The following is a 21762-nucleotide window of genomic DNA, read 5'->3' on the forward strand; positions in this document are numbered from 1 at the left end:
AACATTTTGATATACAAAATCCAATACACAAATATATAAATATGTGAAATAATGAATCTTTATTATATATAGGTAGTTTGTTTTTTTTTTAAAGAAGATTCAACATATTATTTTCAAAACTCTCCTTTGTTTCCTTTTGAACTTGAGCATCACAGATTTAGAGCAGGGAGAGCCTTAAGGATCCAACTCCAGCTTTTGCAAATCAGGAAAATGAGGCAAAAAGTAGTTGAATACTTACCCAAAGTGATACAACTAAGTGTCTGAGGCAGGATTCCAATTCAAGTTTTCCTATAGAGCACTACTTGTTCCAATAACCCTCTTTTCTTCCATTTTTTTTTGGGGGGGGCAATATTGTAGCAGTTCCTTTGTTCTCCCCACCCCCAATCAAAAAAATAAAGACAATTTTGTACCTAGTCAAACAAAACTAATGGCACATGAGTAAGAGGTGTCTTCTGGATTCTTCAGACCACCGGACATTCCAGTGTTTATTGAGAAAGTTTTGAGGGTTATTTCATTGAATAATTTTCAGTTCTAGTTAATAATCATACATTGAGTGCTTATTATGTACCAGGCAAAAACAAGGTTTTTGTTCTCTAGCTCACCTTTTACATTTATTATTATTTAAAAAAATAATAAATTTCCTTCTATGGGGCAGGAAGAAGAGAGTTCTTTTTGGTGTCATGGATCCCTTTGGCAGTCTGATGAAGTTTATGGTCTCTCAGAATGGTTTTAAATGCATCAAATAAAATAGTAAGATAGCATAGAAAACCAATTATATTGAAAATAAATGAGTACTTCTTTTCTCATCTAAGTTCATGAATCCCTTGAAGTCGAAGATGCTCCATGTTTCTGTTTAATAGATTGTAGCATAAATGAATGTTACGGCTTTTTTTTTTTTTTTACAGCTTTTTTCCTGCACTTGTTTATATAATTGTTGTAGTTTGAAGCAGCTAGGTGGCGCAGTGGATAGAGCACCAGCCCTGAATTCAGGAGGACCCGAGTTCAAATGTGGTCTCATACACTTAACACTTCCTAGCTGTGTGACCCTGGGCAAGTCACTTAACCCAGCCTCAGGAAAAAAAGAGATTCAAAGGTGATTTCCATGTTCAGACTTTGAGTGGCTAGGATAATGATCATATCATTAATAGAAATTAGAATTTCAAGAATCAAGTTATCTATTAGTGCCTTATTTTGTGGTTCTGCAAGAGGAGAAACCCTAATTTTGAGCAGAGTGGTCCCCGCCCTTACCTTCCTCATTTGCTAGGTTTTATGGGCTTGCGGTACTACTAACCTACTGTAAAAGATAGTATCTCCCTCGTTTCTAATACCCCAATTCTCCTATGATATGGAACCCTCTCCTTTCCCTAACAGGTTACAAGAGCAGGCGGAAGGCCCGGGAGGGTGGTTACTCTCTGCTCCTTCCCACTCTTAAAAGGAGATCTGCTCTGTTGCAAAGCTTACAACATGAGGGCGGAGGAGGGGAATGCAGTGAATAGATACCACCGGTACTATACATGGCGCCTTGGCTACCCTGGCAGCCAATGCCTAGGGCTTTTTCTTCTCATTTACCCCGACTCCGAAGTTGTCATAGGTTTTCTCTAGCCGTTAGCTACACCCTTTGGGAGGGCAGATTTTGGTGAGAGGCCTGGTATTTTATTTTGAACTTTTTGTATTTTTGGTTTCCCTGCCCAGCCAAGCCTCTGTGGCTTCTTCCCCTTTCTGGCCTGGGGCGGGGCGGTGGGAGAGGGAGGAGGGGACAAGAGTTCTCTTGGGAGAGGCTGAAAAGTTTTGGGGCTACTTGGGAAACAGACTTGTTAACAATCAGTTCCGAACTAGGATAAAGAGGCTTCTTTCCTTCCTGTTTAGGTGGATGGGCGCGGTTCGCAGCACTGAGAACACTGAGAGCAGGGAGACCGCCACTGTGGTCTTGCGACCGATCTCAATGTTCTGCAATTTATCCACTCTGAACCCCGTGAATTGAGCCTCCCGTGTCAAGTTTTTGTATTCACAATTTTTCCTCATTTAAAAAAATAAACAATTTATGTTTAATTAACCATCATTTATTTTCTTTCCTACGAAGGAAAAAAAAACCTTTACATAATACTGAAACAAAACCAGTTTCCACATAGGCCGCGCCCCAAACTGTTGGACATTACAAAACAAACGAAAGCAGAAACAAAAACAAAAAACAAACAGACCCTTCCTTTATAGTGGGTGGCGCAGGAGGTAGAGCTCCAGATTTTGGAGTCACTTATAGCTCCCAATTCAAATCTCTGTTCAGACATAAAATGAAGGTCTGATTCTCTCGGTCTGTTTCCCCAGCTGTAAAATGGGGTTGATGACAAGTTTACCTTACAGAGTTGTGCTGAAGTGTGAAAGAGCTCGCACAAGGAAAGAGTTTTGTAGAACATAAGCGCGCAAGTTATTATTATCCACTACCAGCATCTGCCTAGCTATAAGGGATTTAAAAAAAAAAAAAAATTACCCATGGCGCATAGCTGCGGGAACTCATTGTTTTGGAACCAAATAAGAGGTAACACCTAGACAGCCCTAAGCGGATCCACGAGTATAGGATATAAGGGGAGGGGAAGAGGGAGGGGAGGAGGGAGAGGAGGAGAGGATGGAAGGAGGGGAGGGGGAAGGAAGGAGGGAGGAGAGGGAGAGGGCTCCCGCGAGGACCCGTGCATAGCACTGGCTTCTGGAGCACGCGCGACAGCGCGAGCCCTTCCTCCCTTCCTCCTCTCGCGCGTGCGCGCGTGTGCTTCAGTGTACTCCTAGCCGGAGGGCTGGGGGTGAGGGGACAATTCTAGAGATGAGGAGCCGGAGTAATTCGGGAGTCCGTTTGGACGGGTACGCCCGGCTGGTCCAGCAGACCATTCTGTGTTACCAGGTGGGTGCAGAGCCGTGCTTCACCCCCACCCTCATGCCCTGCAACGCTGCCGGCAACTTCCCGGCCCGGCTACCTAGGCTTGGGCGCAGATGGCCGCACCTCAGAGATGGGGAAGGAGATGGGGGGAGCCTAGTATCGCACGGGCCTGGGCCGGGACCGGGATAGGCCCCCGAGCGCCTGCTCTGGCCTGCTCCAGTCCCCGTGGCGCAGCACCTCCGCGACCTTCTAGGGCCGCTGTTGTCTCCCCTCCCCCCAGAACTTTGGGAAATAACAACTAACTCTCCCTCCCCCTCTCCCCTGCCCCTCCCCTTCTGATTCCCTCCCTCTCTCCCTATCCCGCCTTCTCTTTTCCCTCCTTTTCCCTCTTTCCAAAATACTCTCCCCTTTCCTAATGCAATTCCCTCTCACTTTCTGCCTTTCCCCCTTTGTCTCTGTCCGTCCTTCTCTCTGCTCCCCTCTTCACTCCAAACATCTTTCATCCTTTGTGTGCATATTACACGTACACATGTTAACTTTACATTTATACTGTATATACAGGACTACACACACACACACTTTAGTTCCCCATTAGAACATCAGCTCCTTGGGAGCAAGTATTGTTTCATTCTTTATACTTGCACTCCCCTACCTAGCACAGCCCCTGACACAGTCAAGGATGCTTGTTGACTACCTATTGAATCAGTGATCAGAGCCTGATCAATACTTATTGATTGATAGGTTTGTGATTATAGGAGCCACCCCACTAGTCTTTCACCAAACATTGATGCTAAGCACTAAGGGTACAATCAGAGAGCAAAAGATTTGCCACCCACAAGGATCTTAACATTTCCAAGAGAGACCTTGAAAACAACTGAGTATGTCAGTACCTGCATATTCTTTCCGTTGAAATGTTTATCTTCCAGGGGGAAAGTAGATGGGTCTAGGACCCCGTGCTTTTTATGATCATAAAGGTGATTGTGGGAGTTGATATGTAAGTGGATGTTTAGAGGACTGGCTTGAAAAAAAGAAATTTATTTAACCATCATTCTGCTGTTGTGTCAGGATCTTGCCATTGCAGAGTGTTTTGTTTTTTAAAACTTTCTAAGCTTCAGTTTTCATTCTTGAGCAGCTTGGGATGCTAGGGAGTGGGGTTATGCTAAAATTAGCTCCAGGCTCCAAAAACATGAACCAGAAGATTCTGTCTAGATATAAGTTCACTTTCTGTTCTTTATGCTCTTTTCATTCCCTAACTTCCTCTTCTCTTAAATGCATTGTTCATTACTCATTGGTTCTTTTAGTTGCTTCTTCAGAAATACTAATTTTTGGTCTCCAATTGGGAAGAAATCAGCCCAATTGTTGATTATGGGCAAGATTGTTATTATTTATATATAAATAGAAAAAATTATATTCATAGATGACCATTTTTTATTTACTTCCTTATAAATTTTTCTTTGATTCTCTGCTGCACACCTTATTTACTTTATTCTTTTTCCCCCTTTCATCCCCCCTCAACCCCATATAGACTGTAGTTAAGAAAGGACATATATATCTCTCTCTATATATATATGTATATATATATATATATATATATATATATATATATGTATGTATGTATATATGCTGGAACTCTGTCTTCCCAGAAATCAGCTGGAGTCAGGATCACTAAACGTCTTTATTCTTGATCTTTTACGGTCAAGGTCAGGGGCTTAGGCCTAGCAATCTCTCACACACCTTCCTCCCTCAAACGCCAGGAGAGACTGAGAGTGAGCATCTCAATTTCCTCTTCCTCCTCTACTCCTCCCACACACGTCACTTCCCCCTCTTTGTCCCACCACTCAAGTCAGCACAGAACAGCTGGGGAGGGTCAACCTTCAAACAAGTTTATAGGGAACCTTCCAATTGGCAATTAGTCTCACGTGCTTCATTATCCAAGTGCATTGCTCAGTTCTAGCCCTTTACATCTCCCGCTTTCTTTTGTTTTAGAACACAGGTGGTCTCGCCATCCCTGACTTTTCAGGGAGATGAGAACCCCAAAAAGGAGGTGATCACGCCCCCCCTGACTTCTCAGGAGGGAGATGAAAGCACTAAAAAGGAGATAATCACGCCCTCCCTGACATCTCAGGAAGGGAGATGAAAAGCACCAAAGAGAAGTGGGGATTTGCTAGCAGGTTTCTGGGTTGAAGGGTCTTATTAGAGACAAGTATGCACAAACCCATCAGCATGGGAGTTACTACACAAGCACATAGCAATAACGCAGAGGCTATTAGTGGTGACTCTCCCCACAGTCAATGCAGACTCAATGTGGTGTAACAAACAGGAATTGTACATGCAAGTAGTGATATAACAAACAATATAAATCAACATGATATTGTAAGAGATTTCCAGAACTCCTAGAAGGAAGGTATGTAAACATCAGTCACACATACGCCTTCTTCAGCAACCAAGAGATAATCCAAAACCAATCTATTGTCTATTGCTTCACGTGTTAGGAAATCCAATGATCCCCAAAAGTTTTTGAAGTCCCACATCAGTCTTTTTATATGTTAGGGAATCCAATGATCCTTATAGGTTTTGAAGTCCTGCAACAGTCTTATCATGTCTCAGAGAATCCAATGATTCCTGAAGATTTTCAAGTCCAACAATTTTTGATGTCCATGAGTCAAAACGCCATAACTGCCAGGTTCTTTCAGTGGTGGACACAGACAGCAAGAGAACCACCTGATGTTTCTTGGGTCTTCTCCTTCGTTTCAAGGGTCTGCTCCATCTCTCTCCGATGGACAGGGCGAATACGGCTCATTGGCACCCATCTGATTCCTTCTCCATCCGTGGAGATACAAGCAAACCCTCTCCCCGAGGCAGTTAACCTATCTCGTCCCTTCCATTCACCACTTTCTGGGTCTCTCCTCATGACCTGGCGATTATCTAAAGACAGTGGAGCTGCTTATACTGGACACTGCCCTTCTGGTGGGTTATAAAACCTGTCTGCTGGAGCCAGTGCATCTTTGTCAAAAATTTAAAAATTAATGGTATAGAGAACTAAATTTAGAAGTTCTCTAGGTTTACCTGTGGCTCCCCCTTTCTTTTGTTTTTGGAGGAGTGTCTTAATATCTCTGTTTCTTCTCTCTACTATTGCCTGCCCTTGAGGATTAAAGGGTATGCCCGTGGTATGTAAAATCTTATACTGTGCACAAAAGTGTGTAAAATGTTTAGACGTATATGCAGGGCCATTGTCTGTTTTTATTGCTTGTGGCACACCCATGATTGCAAATGCTTGTATAAGGAATTCAGTGACAACTTGGGCTGTCTCTTTTGCTGCTGGTATTGCAAATGTGAATCCTGAAAAGGTGTCTACCACAATGTGGATAAAAGATAGACGACCAAAATATTTATAATGGGTCATATCCATTTGCCAAATTTCATTAGGTCTCAAACCACGAGGGTTCTTCCCTGGAGGGAGTATAGGAGCATGGAAAGGAAGGCAAGCTGTACAGGCTTTTAGTATGCTTCTCTTGTTATTCCAGATTGTAAACGTAAAGCTTGAACAACCTGATGATGTTTAGAATGAGATTGTTGTGCTTCTTGAAATAAAGGAGTATTGGCCAACATGGTTAAAAGGCTATCTGCCTTTGAATTACCATCAAAAATAGGACCTGGAAGTCCACTATGGAAGTGGACATGCAAAATATAAATCTTACTTGGATGCTTTCTCACTCGCTCTTGAAGTTCCTTAAAGAGCTGATATGTATTGGAGGCTACAAATTTTATTTGAGTTGTGGCAATTCTTTGTACCACACCTACTGAATAGGCCGAATCAAATATTATATTATGTCTCCCGGATAATAAGCAAGAGCTAGAATGATTGCATACAATTCATTCTGCTGAGTGGACTGAAAAGGAGTTCTGACTAATCTCTTTATAGTTAAATCATGATACTATACAGTGCAAATATTATGTTCGGATGTATCTGTAAAGATAGTTGGTCCTTTGAGAGGAACTTTAGAAATCTTTTCTTCAAGAATCCATCGCCAATTATGTAACAGTCTGGTTATCTTTAATGGAGACCCGTGTGTAAAATTTGGAGCCATGGCTAATAAAATTTGCCACTCTGGGATGGTTTCACAGCACACATTCACTTGTGCATTAGTATAAAAGGTGTATATCTTGTCAGGTCTTATCCCAGATAATTGTACTGCTCGTTTAATGGCCTTTAATAAAATTCTAGCCACAAACACTGGGTAAGGAGTAAGGCTTTGTTCTGGTTGTGCTGGGAGGTTCACCCACTCTATCACACTGTCTCCTTGATGAAGTATTGCTGTGGGTGCCTCTTGTGTAGCAAAAACTGATATTTCCAAGGGTTTTTGAGTGACTCTTTCAACCACATTGGATAAAGCCAGTTCAACTTGTCTCAAAGCCTCTTGAGCTTTTTTGTAAGCTGGTGTGGTGAATTTAAAGCACTGTCTCCCCTTAAAATGCCATATAATGGTTGCAATTGACAGGTAGTCAAGCCTAGCACGGGATACATCCATTGGATATCTCCTATCAATTTCTGGAAGTCATTTAAGGTGTTTAGCTTCTCTGTTCTTAAGGAGAGTTTTTGTACTGTAAGCACCGTAGGATATACTTCATATCCTAAATATTGAAAAGGAGCATGTCTTTGAATTTTTTCTGGAGCTATGTGCAATTTGTACTTCCTTAGTGTTTCCATGGTTTTTTGTAGACATGCTTCTAACATTTGTTCCTCAGGTGCACATCCCATTATATCATCCATGTAATGTAATAACATTACTTTTGGAAATGCTTTTCTTACTGGAGTAAGAGCAGCAGCAACATACATTTGACACATAGTAGGGCTGTTTTTTATTCCCCGTGGCAAAACTGTCCATTCATATAAAGCTCAGCTAAGTTAACTCTCGGCACTGAAAACACAAATCTTCATATCCTCCTTATCTAGAAGGATAGAATCAAAACAATCCTTATTTTCTATAACCCAAAGAGGCCATTCTCTAGGCAATTGAGTAGGAAATGGAAGTCCAGGTTGAAGAGTTCCCATAGTTTCCATCTGTTCATTTATCTTTCTTAAATCAATCAACATCCTCCATTTTCCAGATTTCTTTTTTTACAACAAATATGGGGAATTTCAAGGACTTAGAGAAGGTTGGAAGTGTCCTTGGTCAAGTTGCTCCTGTACTATATCTAATAAAGCCTGAATTTTATCCCTACCTAAGGGCCACTTCTATCCACACTGGTGTATCAGTTTTCCATTGGATAGGAACAGGGGAAAGTGTTGGCAGGCCTTCAACAGCAGCCCTGCCTAAAAAACTGAAGTACTCATTTTTAACCCTAATTGTAAAATGTCTCTTCCCACAGATTGATGGGGATTTTTTCAACTATAAAAGGAGTAAAACTCCTGTTTCACCTTCAGATATCCATCTTAAAGGGGTAGCACTAACTTCAGCTGCTATTGATCCTCCTACCCCAGACATGTAGGTGTCTGCCTTAGTCTTTGGCCAGTGACTGGGCCAGTTGGCACCTCTAATGACTGTGCGATCTGCACCTGTGTCCACCAGTCCTTCTAATGGTATGCCATTTATATATCTGGTGAGCATAGGTCGGTCAACTGTCACAGCTGCTGTCCAGTATGTTCCTGGGTTTTTCTGCTTGGAGTCAGAATGTGGGTGACTGTCACCAGGTTGTTTTTTAGGAGTCTGTATCAATAAACCCAATGCTACTACTTCCCCTGGTTGATAAGTCACACATTGTCTCCCTGTGTTAGTGACTGGGATATTATCTACACATTCCCCAGTTTCCCACATCAGTGTATGAATGAAAACTGTTTTGTAAGTACTCTCAGGAGGTGAAATGGTCAAGCCTACTGTCCCTGGAGGCAAGGGATCCATAGGCTGGAGAGGAACAGATTTCACCTCTCTAGGGGATATCTCAGTTGTCCCAGCTGCATACAACTCTATCCTCCCTAATTGTAGTCCTTTTCTCCCATCATGTTGCTTCCTGGCTGACTGACTGTGTAATCCCTTTCTCCCTTCAGATGGCTTCCTGGCTGATTGGTCATGTCTGGGTATTGGACTTGGAGGCACTCTCAGGGTGTGGCATTGGCTGCCATCATGCCCCAAGTGTTTTTTGCCTGGGGCCTTGGAGCTGGGCCCCTCATCCCGTTTCCCTGAATCAGTCTATACTCTGATGCCCAATGAAGTCCTCTGTTGCATTTTGGACATGGGATTTTGAGTCTTGTTCTCCCAGCCTGTTTTCTCACTCTGTCTCAATGCCAACATTGAGCTTTCAGATGGCCTTCTTTACCGCATTGAAAGCATTGAGGAGTCTCTCTGGAAGTCCCTTGCCAAAAGGAACCCTGTCTTCCTATGTTGGGATCTTGGGAAGTCTGCAGCATAGCCTGGCTATAAAAGGTATTTGTGCCCACTGTGGCACAGCGTCTTATGATCTCCTCTAAAGGAGCATCCCTATGTAGTCCTAGTATAATCCTTCTACAAACCTCATTGGCATTTTCTCTAGCAAGTTGCCTTACCAAAGTGTCTGTTACTTCATTTTCACCATTAGTCCGTGTGACACCTGTCTGCAAACGTGCCACAAGATCAGCAAAGGGTACATTTGGTCCTTGTGCAATTTTTGTCAGGTTCTCACCCTTGTCGTTTTTATTGGGGAGAGAAGCCCATGCTTTGATAGCAGCAGTAGCAATTTGCTCAAATGCTGTTAAGGAGTAATTAATCTGTACTGAAGTGTCTGTATAAGAACCTACACCTGTTAGTAGGTCACAGGTGATTGAAGTATTAACTCCACTTTGACTATTTTGTTTGTCTTGAATCCTTCAGAGCTCACTATATTCAGAAAACCACAAGAAGTTTTGTCCAGGTTCTAAGCACACCTTTGCAATGACTTTCCAGTCACTAGAGGCTAAGGTTTCATAAGCCAAATTGGTAGTAACATCTTAACATAATCTGATGTAGCTCCAAAGAGAATGCAAGCTTTTTTCAGATCTTTAAGGACATCCATATTAAAAGGAGCATATCTTCTACTTTCTTAACCTGCAGAATTATGCTGTTGAATCACGGGAAAAATTTGAAGTTTGAAATCATTATCTATTTCTTTTCCATCTTTAATCACTTCAAAAATCCCTTTTTGTAATCTAGTTATAGGGGTTGGTGATTGCTGGGGGGGGAGGTGCTGATGATGTCACTGCTCCTCCCACTACTCCTCCTCCCTCTGTCCCTGAAGGTGGAGTTGATGTGGGCTGATCAATAATCTGCTCTCTAGGCGGGGTTGAAGTCTCTTCAGGACAATCAGAGTCAACACACCCTAATTCCTCATTCAAATCCCCTTGTCCTCTGGGAAGGTTTTGAGATTGCTTATCTTCTATCTTTTTTTCCTCACACAGTTCTACCAACAATTTATTGATGTCTCAGTTTTCCCACATCCCTTTCAATATTTGTCATTATCTTTTCCTGTCATCTTAGCTAATCTGACAGATGTGTAGTGGTATCTCAGAGTTATCTTAATTTGGATTCCTCTGATAAATAGTGATTTGGAGCACCTTTTCATATGACTAGAAATAGTTTCTATTTCATCATCTGAAAATGGTCTGTTCATATCCTTTGACCACTTATCAACTGGAGAATGGCTTGATTTCTTATAAATTTGAGTCAATTCTCTATATATTTTGGAAATGAGGCCTTTATCAGAACCTTTGAATGTAAAAATGTTTTCCCAGTTTATTGCTTCCCTTCTAATCTTGTCTGTATTAGTTTTGTTTGTACAAAAAATGTTTAATTAATATAATAAAAATTATCTATTTTGTGATCAGTAATGATTTCTACTTTTTCTTTGGTCACAAATTCCTCCTCCACAGGTCTGAGAGGTAAACTGTCCTATGCTCTTCTAATTTGTTTATAATATCATTCTTTATGTCTAGATCATGAACCCATTTTGACCTTATCTTGGTATCCGGTGTTAAGTGTGGGTCAATGCCTTGTTTCTGCCATAATAGTTTCCAATTTTCATCAAATAGAAAATTCTTATCTCCGAAGCTGGGGACTTTGGGTTTGTCAAACACTAGATTGCTGTAGTTATTAATTATTTTGTCCTGTGACAAAACCTATTCCACTGATCAACTAGTGTATTTCTTAGCCAGTACCACATGTTTTTTGTTTTTTTTTTTTAATATATTTTTTATTAATAATTTTTATTTGCCAGATATATGCATGGGTAATTTTTCAGCACTGACAATTGCAAAACCTTTTGTTCCAATTTTTCCCCTCCTTTCCCCTACCCTTCCCCCAGATGGCAGGTAGACCAATACATGTTACATATGTTAAAATATATGTTAAATACACTATATGTATACATATTCATAGTTATTTTGCTGCACAAGAAAAATCGAACTTAGAAATAATGTGCAATTAGCCTGTGAAGGAAATCAAAAATGCAGGTGGACAAAAATAGAGTGACGGTTATTTTAAATGAAATTTCTCTTTGTATCTCTTGCTATTGGATTTTGTTAGTGATGTATAAAAAAACCTGATGATTTATATGGATTTCTTTTGTATCCTGCAACTTTACTAAAGTTGTGAATTATTTCTAACAGCTTTTTAGTTCGATCTCTAGGGTTCTGTAAGTATACCATTATACCTCAATTCAGTCAACATCCTCCTTTTTCTAGATTTCTTTCTTACAAAAAATACAGGGTTTCTTGGTCAAGTTATTCCTGTTCAATATCTAATAAGGCCTGAATTTTTATCTTTGGCTAAGGGCCATTGTTCTATCCACACTGGTGTATCAGTTTTCCATTGGATAGGAACAGTGATAGATAGGTGAAAGTGTTGGCAGGCCTTCCAACAGCAGCCCTGCCTAAAAACCAAAGTACTCATTTGTAATGCTAATTGATGTGAAATGTCTCTTCCCCACAGATTAATGGGGATTTTTTCATCTATAAAAGGAGTAAAAACTCCTGTTTTGCTGTTTTGCCTTCAAAAGTCCATCTCACTAACTTGAGCTGCTATTGATCCTCCTACACCAGACATGTAGGTGTCTGCCTTAATCTTTGGCCAGTGTTCTTGATCAAGTTGCTCTTGTACTATATCTAATAAGGCCTGAATCTTATTACTTGTTAAGGGCCATTGTTTTATGCACACTGGTGGATAACAGTTTTTCATTGAATAGGAACAGGTAAAAGTGCAAGCAGGCCTTCAACAACAATCCTGCCTAAAAAGCTGAAGTACTCATTTGTAATCCTAACTATTGTAAGATGTCTCTTTCCCATAGATTGATGGGGATTTTTTCAACTACACAAGTTCTTATTCCAGTTTCACCTTCAAATATCCATCTCAAAGGTGTAGCACTAATTTCAGCTGCTATTAATCCTCCTATGCCAGGCATATAGGTAGGTGTCTGTCTTAATCTTTGGTCAATGGCTGGGCCAATTGACACCTCTACTGATTGTACAATCTATACCCATGTCTACCAACCTTTTCAATAGCATGCCATTTACATAGATAATGAGCATAGGATGGCCAGCTGTAATGGCTGCAGTCCAGAATAATCCTGGATTCTGTTGTTGGGAGTCAAAATCTAGATAAATATCACCAAATTGTCTATTAGGAGTATGTATCAGTAAACCTGATGCTGCTACTTCTCCTGGGTGATAAGTCATACATTGTCTACCTGTATTAGTGACTGGGACATTAGCTACACATTTCCCAGTTTCCCAAATCAGTGTATGGGTTGACACTGTTTTGTAAGCACTCTCAGGAGGTGAAATCGTGAAGTCTACTATGCCTGAAGGCAAAGGAACTGTAGGCTGGACAGGGACAAATTTCACCCCTCCAGAGGGGATATCTCAGTAGTCCCAGCTGCATACAACTCCATTCTACCCAATTGTAATGCTTTTTCCCCCATCAGGTTGCTTCTTGGCTGATTGATTGTATTGGAGTACTGAATTTCTAAAAACTCTCTGGGTGTAACATTGGCTGCCATAATGCCCCAAGTATTTTTTTTGCCTGGGGCCCTGCAGCTGAGCCCTGCTTCCCATTTCCCTGAATCAATCATTATGATGCCCAGTGGAAGCCTGTGTTGCATCTTGGACATGGGGTATTGGGTTTTGTTTTTTCACTCTATCTTTATGCCAATATTGAGCTTTCAAATGCCCTACTTTACCACATTGAAAGCATTGATGGAAGTCTGGAAGTCCCTTGCCAAAAGAGACTTTGTCTTCCCATGTTCAGATCTTTAAAAGTCTGCATTGTAGTCTGGGTATAAAAGGTATTTGTGCCCACAGTGGCACAGTGACTTATGATCCCTCTAAAGGAGCATCCTTGTGCAGTCTAGTGTATTTTTTCTACAATCCTCATTAGCATTTCCCTTAGCAAGTTGTCTTATCATAATTTCTGTTGTTGCATTTTCACCAATAGTTCGTATGATAGCTGTCTGCAAACGTCCCACAAAATAAGCAAAGGGTTCATTTGGACTTTGTACTATTTTCTTGAAGGCTTCCCATTGGGCTTGTATTCTACAGAGTTCATTATACTCCGAAAGCCACAACAAGTTTTGTCCAGGTTCTAAACATGTTCTTGCTATAGATTTCTAATCATTAGGGGTTAAAATTTTAAAATCCCAAATTCTCTAATAAATCTTAACATAAGATGATGTACCCCATAAAGAGTGCAAGCCCTTTTCAGATCTTTGATAATTTCCAGATTAAAAGGATGATTGCAAGATTTAAGTATTTAACTGTGGGTAAAAGCTTTGTGAGGAGAAGGAAATGAAGCCAGAAACAGGGGCAATATGATCAGTAAGTAAGGAAGGATCTAGGACTTGGAATCAAGAAATTTCTTTATTCTTGACCTGAAGAGTTAAATTCTTCAATCACAGGGTATGCTTCTGTTCTCGAATTGGATGTATCCTGTCCTTTCTCTTTAGCTTCAACTAGTGCCTTTTTTTTTGTGGGCAGAGCTGCTGCATGGGTGGTCTGATGGTGTCACTGCCCTTCCCACTTCTCCTCCTCCCTCTACCCACAAAGGTGAAATTGAGGGAGGATGGTCAGGAGATGGGGAATGCCTTAATGGTGCATGCTCCGGTATAACTAAGCTGTGAAAGTAAGAAGCACCACACCCCTTAAATTCATTAGTGCTGTACTTAACTCCTTTCTTGTTCAATTCTCCATGCTTTTTAGCTGCTTTGTCAGTACCATCCCCTTCCTCCTGCTCTTTCTCTTCACACTTCCTTGTTTGGTTGTCCATCTTAAAACTTTTCCTCATTTTAGAACTTGTAGAATTCTTTAACGCCAATTGTATTATATTGTATATAAGGAATGTTTCCTCAGGAATTGAATCAGGACCCATATCTTCATAAAATTAATTGCTCTCCCACTATTTCCCACATATCTGGTTCTAATTTTTCTTCCTTAGATAGCTAAGGAGATGTGCTCTCTAATAAAATTTATTAGACTCTTAAATAAAGAGTCCAGTGATCTGCTTCCAAGTTACCAACAAACCGTATTTCTTTATTAACCTAACTATGTATTCTACATACTTCTCTTTGGGTGGGGGAGGCTCTTTTCTTGGTATTTGCCCCATTTCAGCTGAAAAACTAAAGTTTAATTCTTATCAAAGTTTCCTGCTTGTCTATTTTTATACTCACCCTATTTCCAGGTCACAGGGACTTCTCCACTGAGCTTACAATCCTGTCAGTTGAACTGATTTGTGCCCTGCACAAGGCCTTCTGTTTCTGGAGCCCCGCTTTTAGGTGCCAAAATGTAATGTCCGGGCTAGCTCTCTGGAGGGTCTTAGGACGGGCCTTGGTCTTTAGGCGGAGAAGTGATGAATGCAGAAGAGTCCCCACAAGGTTGGTCAAGTCTTCTCTGTGTCTGTGTCTGAGATCTTCTGTGTCATGGCTGAGAGACTAGTTAGTTCCCAGTCTTCCCAGCCCTTAAATACTTCAGATTTACATCACTACAGCAACTGAACATGTGCAACCATTACATCACCATATCACATTAAGTATATGTTTAGAAAACCATTATCTCACGCTGAGATAACTTAACTATAGCTTAACTATAAGCACTCTGCTGTCCTTGATTCAAGTACACTTTTTCAGAGTTCCAGCCCTCTACAATCTTGATCGAGAGCTTAAAGTATGAGCCCTTTGCTCCCAAAGGCGAGATGAATGAAGCAGGAGACTCATAGAGTGTGAAAAGGGCTCCAGTTTATTATGCAACAGTCTTGTTGATAGACATTTTACAAGTGTGATCAGCATGAGAACAGTAGGCAATCCCCAATCACCATTCAGAGAAGCAGCTTGGGGGCTTAGCATATGCATGGTATCTGCCAGTGGGAGGGAGAGACAATCCACCCATTCCAGCAACCTACTCATAGGTGAGAGGCCTTGTTAAGGCATCCCTGCTTACAGGCAACTATGCTGTGACACTCAAGTGATCCCTTTCCCATGTCATGTATCACTGCTCCTTGCTCAACAAGGGTATTCTGTAATGTGAGAGAAAACTTACTGTGCACCAAAGGTCGAGCTGACCTCTGTACTCCCTCTCAGCAGGGTCCCATACCCTAGTGTAGTAAGTCCTTGATAAATATTTGTTTTTTGAATCTTATGTGACTAAAGTTTTGAGAATGAGTGGCTAGAACAGAAAATGATGTCTTCAGCAGAATTTGAGAATTTAGGAAGGATAGATTTTTGGAGAGAAGATGACTTAAGTTTTATATTTGTTAACATTACTCACTTGGCCAGGAACTAAGTGGAGAAATCATTAGGCCTAGAAGTATAGATTTGGGAATCTTCTGGTTGGGAATGAGTTAAGATTACTTATTCATTACGTAGAACATCAATTTTTATACACAGCCATTCTGTCCTTTCTGATGTCTTCAAAATTGGAAAAGGTAAATAATGGCACTTATCCTGGGTTGAGGATCATAGGATATGGAGAAGAAGAAAGGTCTTTAAAAGTAGAAGAGCATGCATGATTTAAATATCTAACTGTGAGTAAAAGCTATGTGATGAGAAGGAAATGAAGCCAGAAACAGGGGCAATATGATCAGTAAATAACGAAGGATCTAAGACTTGGAATCAAGAGAAAAGCAAAAGTCAAAAGAACTCAAAAAGGTTAAATAAGCATGTGAAGAAGGTTGTTGATAAAAAGGATTGTGCCCAATGTAAGTAATTTCAGAATTTATGATTTTAAAAGTAGAACAGTTTGATCCAAAGTAGTTAGCTGAAGTAGAGCTGACATAGAATAGATCACAGAAGTTGAAGAGGTAAAGAACTAAAAGACCCAGGCTATCAGAAAGACTGTTGTTCTGAATAAGTTTGTTGAATGGTGACAGGATACCAGACGGAGAGACATTGAAGAAAATAGGAGAAAGTGTTGGAAATTGTTAAATTGTGGGGGACTAAAGAATTTCCTCGAGGGAGAACATGTTCTCCAGATGGAGTAAATAAGCACAGGGGGACAAGTGCAGTAAGATACTAGACAGTTACTGGGAGAATGTTCTGAAGGCAGAGCTACAAGACCACAGAGGCAATAAATCCATAAGGCCAGACATGAAAAATGTCATCTGTGAGCTAAAGATTCAAAAGTGATGTTGGGGAAACTGAGGGAAGGTAGAAGAGAAGGTTGGAAAGAGCTGCATGGAATAAGGTCATAAAATTTTCCAAGGAGAGTTCTGCATTAATGTAGCAATTGGCAGTTTGTCTCTCCCAAATAATAGTTCCAAGGTAGTATCCTCTTTTATGTTAGAGCCATGTCAACTACTTTACTCCTCACTCAACTACAAGTTATGGTCATTTCTCACTTAGCAGCAAGCTAGGCAGGTATTGGACAGCAGCAAGCTTTGAGAAAATACAGTATAACTGACAGGATTTACATTTAAAGGTAGAAAAGCATTGAGTGATGAGAGCTAAGACTATTCCAATTCCTTCTTATTTTGTTTTATAAGAGGCATAAGGGAAAAGGTATTTGAGCCCTAGAGAGGGTAATGATGGATCTCGAATCTTCAAGTAGAGGCAAGATCTGTTAATTGTGAGATAGCAAGAGTGTAAAAAGAGACCTGATTGGGGGCGGTGAAAGGAAGGAAATAGAAGAACAAGGAGGATGTAATTGGTGGTAGTGGAGGGCAAGGTGTAGAAACAGTAATACAATTTTTTCCTTCAATTGACATGTTTAAATAATTGAGTTTTTAAAAAATATCTCACAAATACTAGTTTTGAAAGCCCTAAGTCATTATGAAAAAAAATTAACCAAATCGTATTTCTGCTCAGCCGAAAATATAGCTACTTCATCTTTGAATTTCAATAATCTGTTTAAACTTTACCCCTCATCTTTGAATTTCAATAATCTGTTTAAACTTCACCCTCTTAAGAGCCTCCTTTTCTCTGGCTGATAATAAGCTGCTGGACTTGATCATTACTAATTTCAAAAATTCTTTTGGAAATTTGATAAATTATTTAATACATTTGATAAATTATTTGATAAAATTTCATCCCCATACTTTTTCCCATGGACTAGTTCTCACATTTTAATAGCAACAGGAAACACAAGAGTTCCTATCTTATAGGGCTTTTTTTATTTTTTGCAGTTCAAGTTTTGTAAGATGAAAGTAAATACATTTTTGTTGATAGTAACACATTTCTCAAAACATTTTTTCCTCTATTGGAAGATTTAAAAAGTCAAAACATTTCTTTGATTTATTATAATACAGCACATGCTTGATATTAAGATACTATTTTGGTTTGGTTGGTTTCATTCTCAGTGTAGCCAAAACTTCATTACATATTAAGCAAAGAATTTTTTCCACACCAAAATCATTGTTACAACTAATTCCGTATTGCAAAAATGGTTTGACATATTTTGCTTTTCTTGTCAACTTAGGTGTACTACAACCTAATAGCAACTCTACCACATTGTCATCACCTCTTCTATCTAAATTTAGCTACTTATCCATAACCAAAAATAACTTTTGTCCTAATATATAAATAAATGTTGCTAATAATTTTCCAAATAAATTCCAGCTTTAGTTTATGAAATTATATTTGTACTTGATTTTAAAAATTGATATTCATACTTACCTATACATACAGAAGTGATGGTGGGAGAAATATTATTAAAGGATTTTTGTAAGCTACAGTTAAATATTTTTGCTTCTGTAAAAGAAGGAAATAACAGCAATTTAAAAAATCAAATATTCTAACATTGCAATTTGATACATGGTTAAGAATAACCGTAGGAAAGTAAATCTATTTTCCATAATTAAACTATCATATTTCTGTAAGAGTCTGGCAGTGTTCATTGACATTGCATGGTATGATAGCATGCATAGCATGCACCATGTAAAGTACATATGTTGTGTGTCCAGAACCAAGGCTTGAAGTGAAGTCACACAATCTAACATGGGCAAGTGCTGCCAGAAATACCTCTAATTCATTATGAATTTGATTTTGAATAAATTTTTGATCACTGTGCATTCACTGTGTTTTACTGATGCCAAATTTTTCATGATAAGTTACACGATCCCACAGTTTTAGAAACTCGATCTAGAGAATGATAACCAAGATGATATGGGAGTCTCTTGACAATATAAAAGGATCAATTGAAGATTCTTAAGAATTGTTTAGCTTGGAGAAAGGAAGATTTAAGAGCATGAATTTTGTCTTCAAATATTTAAAAAATATCATATTAGAAAGAGGGATTAAACATTTTTTTTGGTCCTAGATCAGAACTAGCCTAAAAATGTTAATTTAGGCTTAATATGAGGAAAATTTCTCAATTAGTCCCAAGCTTATAATTAATATCTTGTATCTAATGTGGTAGAAGCTACCAGGTAGTTTCTAATGGCATCTTGTTTTGGCTTTATTTTGTTTCACAAGCAAGTATTGTATCTTATCTGTATTTATGACATGCTGACGCCCCATATTTGAGAATAAATTAAATTGGAGTTTAATAAACTGTTGTTCTGCTTCTCTCTTTTTCTAGAGTCCAGTAACAGGACTGCTATCAGCCAGCCATGAACAAAAAGATGCCTGGGTTAGAGACAACATCTATAGCATCCTGGCAGTGTGGGGTCTTGGAATGGCATATCGAAAAAATGCAGATCGGGATGAAGATAAGGCTAAAGCATATGAATTAGAACAGGTAATAATTGGTTGTAAACCTGTAATTAGATTTGAGCTAAGGCTATTAATGTAGTAATTGATTTCCATACCAAAAATTTTCAACATATTGATCATTTTAAATAATTAATGGTTTGGTGTGATTCCCCCAAATTTCTTCTCCTTCTGTCTACTCCCCATTTTTTATTTTATGCCCAATAAAGCTTTATTTAAAAAAAAAAAAAAAAGAGTGCCAGAATTTACTTACAGCAAGATACAACAACTATGCAAAGATATATGGTAAAAATAAACCCCTGAGCATAATGGAAGCATGAGAGTAATTTCATGTAAGTTTCACCTCAAAAGTCATTTGCTACAGTTTGTACCTGAACAGAATTCCTTCCCTAATATCCAGCTTTCATTTGAAGGTTTCCATCCATTAGAAGGGAACCTACAGCTTTGTGAGAGAATTCTTTCTCCTTTTCAAAAGTTCTAATTCTTTTTGGTAATTATCTTTTTCTATATCTACATTTCCTTTCTATTTGCCACTTTGCCCCCTATTTTCCATTTTTTATTTTCTTTCCAAACTTTTTAACACTACTAAAGGAAATCACACAATCATATCACGGTCAATAACAGTGTTTTCTACTTTCAAAAGACTCATTGCTTTTATTCTTCTCTGATCAGATCTCTGTCATTTATAGTTCCAAATATTTTTTCCCCTCTGTTTATTATACCACATCCCCTGGCCCCCTCACCTATCTCACAGAGAAAATGAACCAATTGTGAAATCTCTTGTTCTTGAAATCTTATCTTTACTTAACCATCCCTTCTTTATTGTAGCCTATGAAGGAGTTGCCTTTTCAACACAGCTCCTCTCCTTCAGTCCTTGATTCTACCCCTTTTTGTCTTTTCCTATAGCTTGCCCCATCATTCACCTCTTCCTCTTGGAACCTGAGTTCAAACCTGGCTTCTGATACTTACTATGTGACACTCGGTAACTTGCCCTAGGTAAAATTCTATATGCCTCGATTTTCTTAACTGTAAAATGAAGGGAAAAAAAGCACCTATCCCACAGAGTTGTTAGGATCAAATGAGAAAATAATTGGATAGTGCTTAGCATAGTGCTTGACACAGAGTAAATAAGTGCTATATAAATGTTGGTGGTTATTATTTATTATTCTTACATACTTATCCTGTGACATTCTTCTTCATGTCCTTCCACAAGGTCACTTAATAGGAATTCAGCTAAAGTTTTTGAAGCCTTCCATGATATCTTTTCATATCACAAAAATACCAATAGAGCACTCTGGCCATCTATATTCATCCCTCATGTGATGAATAAACTTCCTTTTTCTGTCATATGTACAATTGCCTTTATGACCTCTTTTGTTCTTGTTACATTAGTTACATATTACAGTTTTTCACAACTACTGTGCACCTCTTCATTGTTCATGGTAATTCATTTTAATTATTTGGGGATTAGATGTAGAATATAACAATCCCCAAATAATTAAAATGAATTATCAAAAAAATCTGGACCTTTGTTTTCATGAGAAGCTTGGAGTCATTAAAGGAATCATTAAAATTGCCATTCCTGAAGGTAATCCAACCAGCTTTCTTCCTGTGCATTACCCATCTGTATTGTCTAATCCAGATATATATATTTGTGTTATTGTACTTGGTAGATAGCTTTTACAGTTTTACACAGTATTGAAAAAATCTGTCAGTACCGTTTTTCTAACAACATGCTCGTGTTGTCGTTGTGTCACATTTTAGTAATATTCCCTCTCTCTCTCTCTCTCTCTCTCTCTCTTTCTCTCTCTTTTTGCTGAGACAATTGGGGTAAAGTGATTTGCCAGAGTCACACAGCTAGGAAGTGTTAAGTGTCTGAGACTAGATTTGAACTCAGGTCCTGCTGACTTCAGAACTGTTGCTCTATCTACTACACCACCTAGCTGCCACTACATTTTGGTAATTCCCAAAATATTTCAAACTTTTTCATTAATACGATATCTATTGTAATTATCTGTGATCAGTGATCTTGTAAGTTACTCTTGTAATTGTTTTGGGATAGCATGAACCATGCCCATTTAACTGGGTGAACTTAATCATTAAATATATGATTTCTAACTGCTTCGATTGACCAACTATTTCCATCTGTCTTCTTATCCCTAGGTCTCCTTATTCCCTGAGTTGCAACGATATTGAAATTAGGTCATTTGGGGCAGCTAGGTGGCGTAGTGGATAGAGCACCAGCCTTGAATTCAGAAGGACTCGAGTTCAAATCTGGGTCCTGGACACTTAACATTTCCTAGCTGTGTGACCCTGGGCAAGTCACTTAACCCCAGCCTAAAATTAAAAAAAAAAAAAAAGAAAAAAAGAAATTAGGTCATTTAATAACGCCACAAAAGCCCCTAAGTGTTCAAGTGAAAGGAAAAGTCAATTGATGCAGCAAAGTAACTGGTATCTTATTTTAAGAAATTGCTTAGCCACCCTGACCTTTAGCAATCACTATTCTGTTCAGTCGTAGCCATCAGCATTTAGGCAAGCCCCTCTACCAGCAAAAAAGATAATACAAATTGATGAGGGCTTAGATGATGGTTGGAATATTTTTTTTAGCAGTAAAGTATTTCTTAAATTATTATTTTTGGACATAATACTGTTGCACATGTTGAATAAACTATAGTCTAAATATGATTTTCAGGTACACTGGGAAACCAAAAAAAAAATTGTGTGACTTGCTTTAGTGCACTATCTATTTTATTGCAGTGGTC

General features: G+C 39.1%; 1 protein-coding gene across 3 annotated transcripts in view; it reads left to right on the forward strand.

Annotated features, from left to right (window-relative positions):
• Positions 1-2698: 2698 nt before the first annotated feature.
• PHKA2 (phosphorylase kinase regulatory subunit alpha 2) overlaps positions 2699-21762 on the forward strand; it is a 103294-nt gene continuing 84230 nt past the window's right edge. For 2 of the 3 annotated variants that reach the window (XM_074299868.1, XM_074299869.1), the window contains exons 1-2: positions 2700-2890; positions 18870-19028. In XM_074299868.1, coding sequence (XP_074155969.1) covers positions 2813-2890; positions 18870-19028 — 237 coding nt within the window. In that variant the 5' untranslated portion in view covers positions 2700-2812. Of the gene's footprint in view, positions 2891-18869; positions 19029-21762 lie in introns of all 3 variants that reach the window. The other variant, XM_074299867.1, reaches the window with a different exon arrangement.

The sequence above is a fragment of the Sminthopsis crassicaudata genome, chromosome 3 (genome assembly GCF_048593235.1).
Source record: "Sminthopsis crassicaudata isolate SCR6 chromosome 3, ASM4859323v1, whole genome shotgun sequence".
Lineage (NCBI taxonomy): Eukaryota > Metazoa > Chordata > Mammalia > Dasyuromorphia > Dasyuridae > Sminthopsis > Sminthopsis crassicaudata.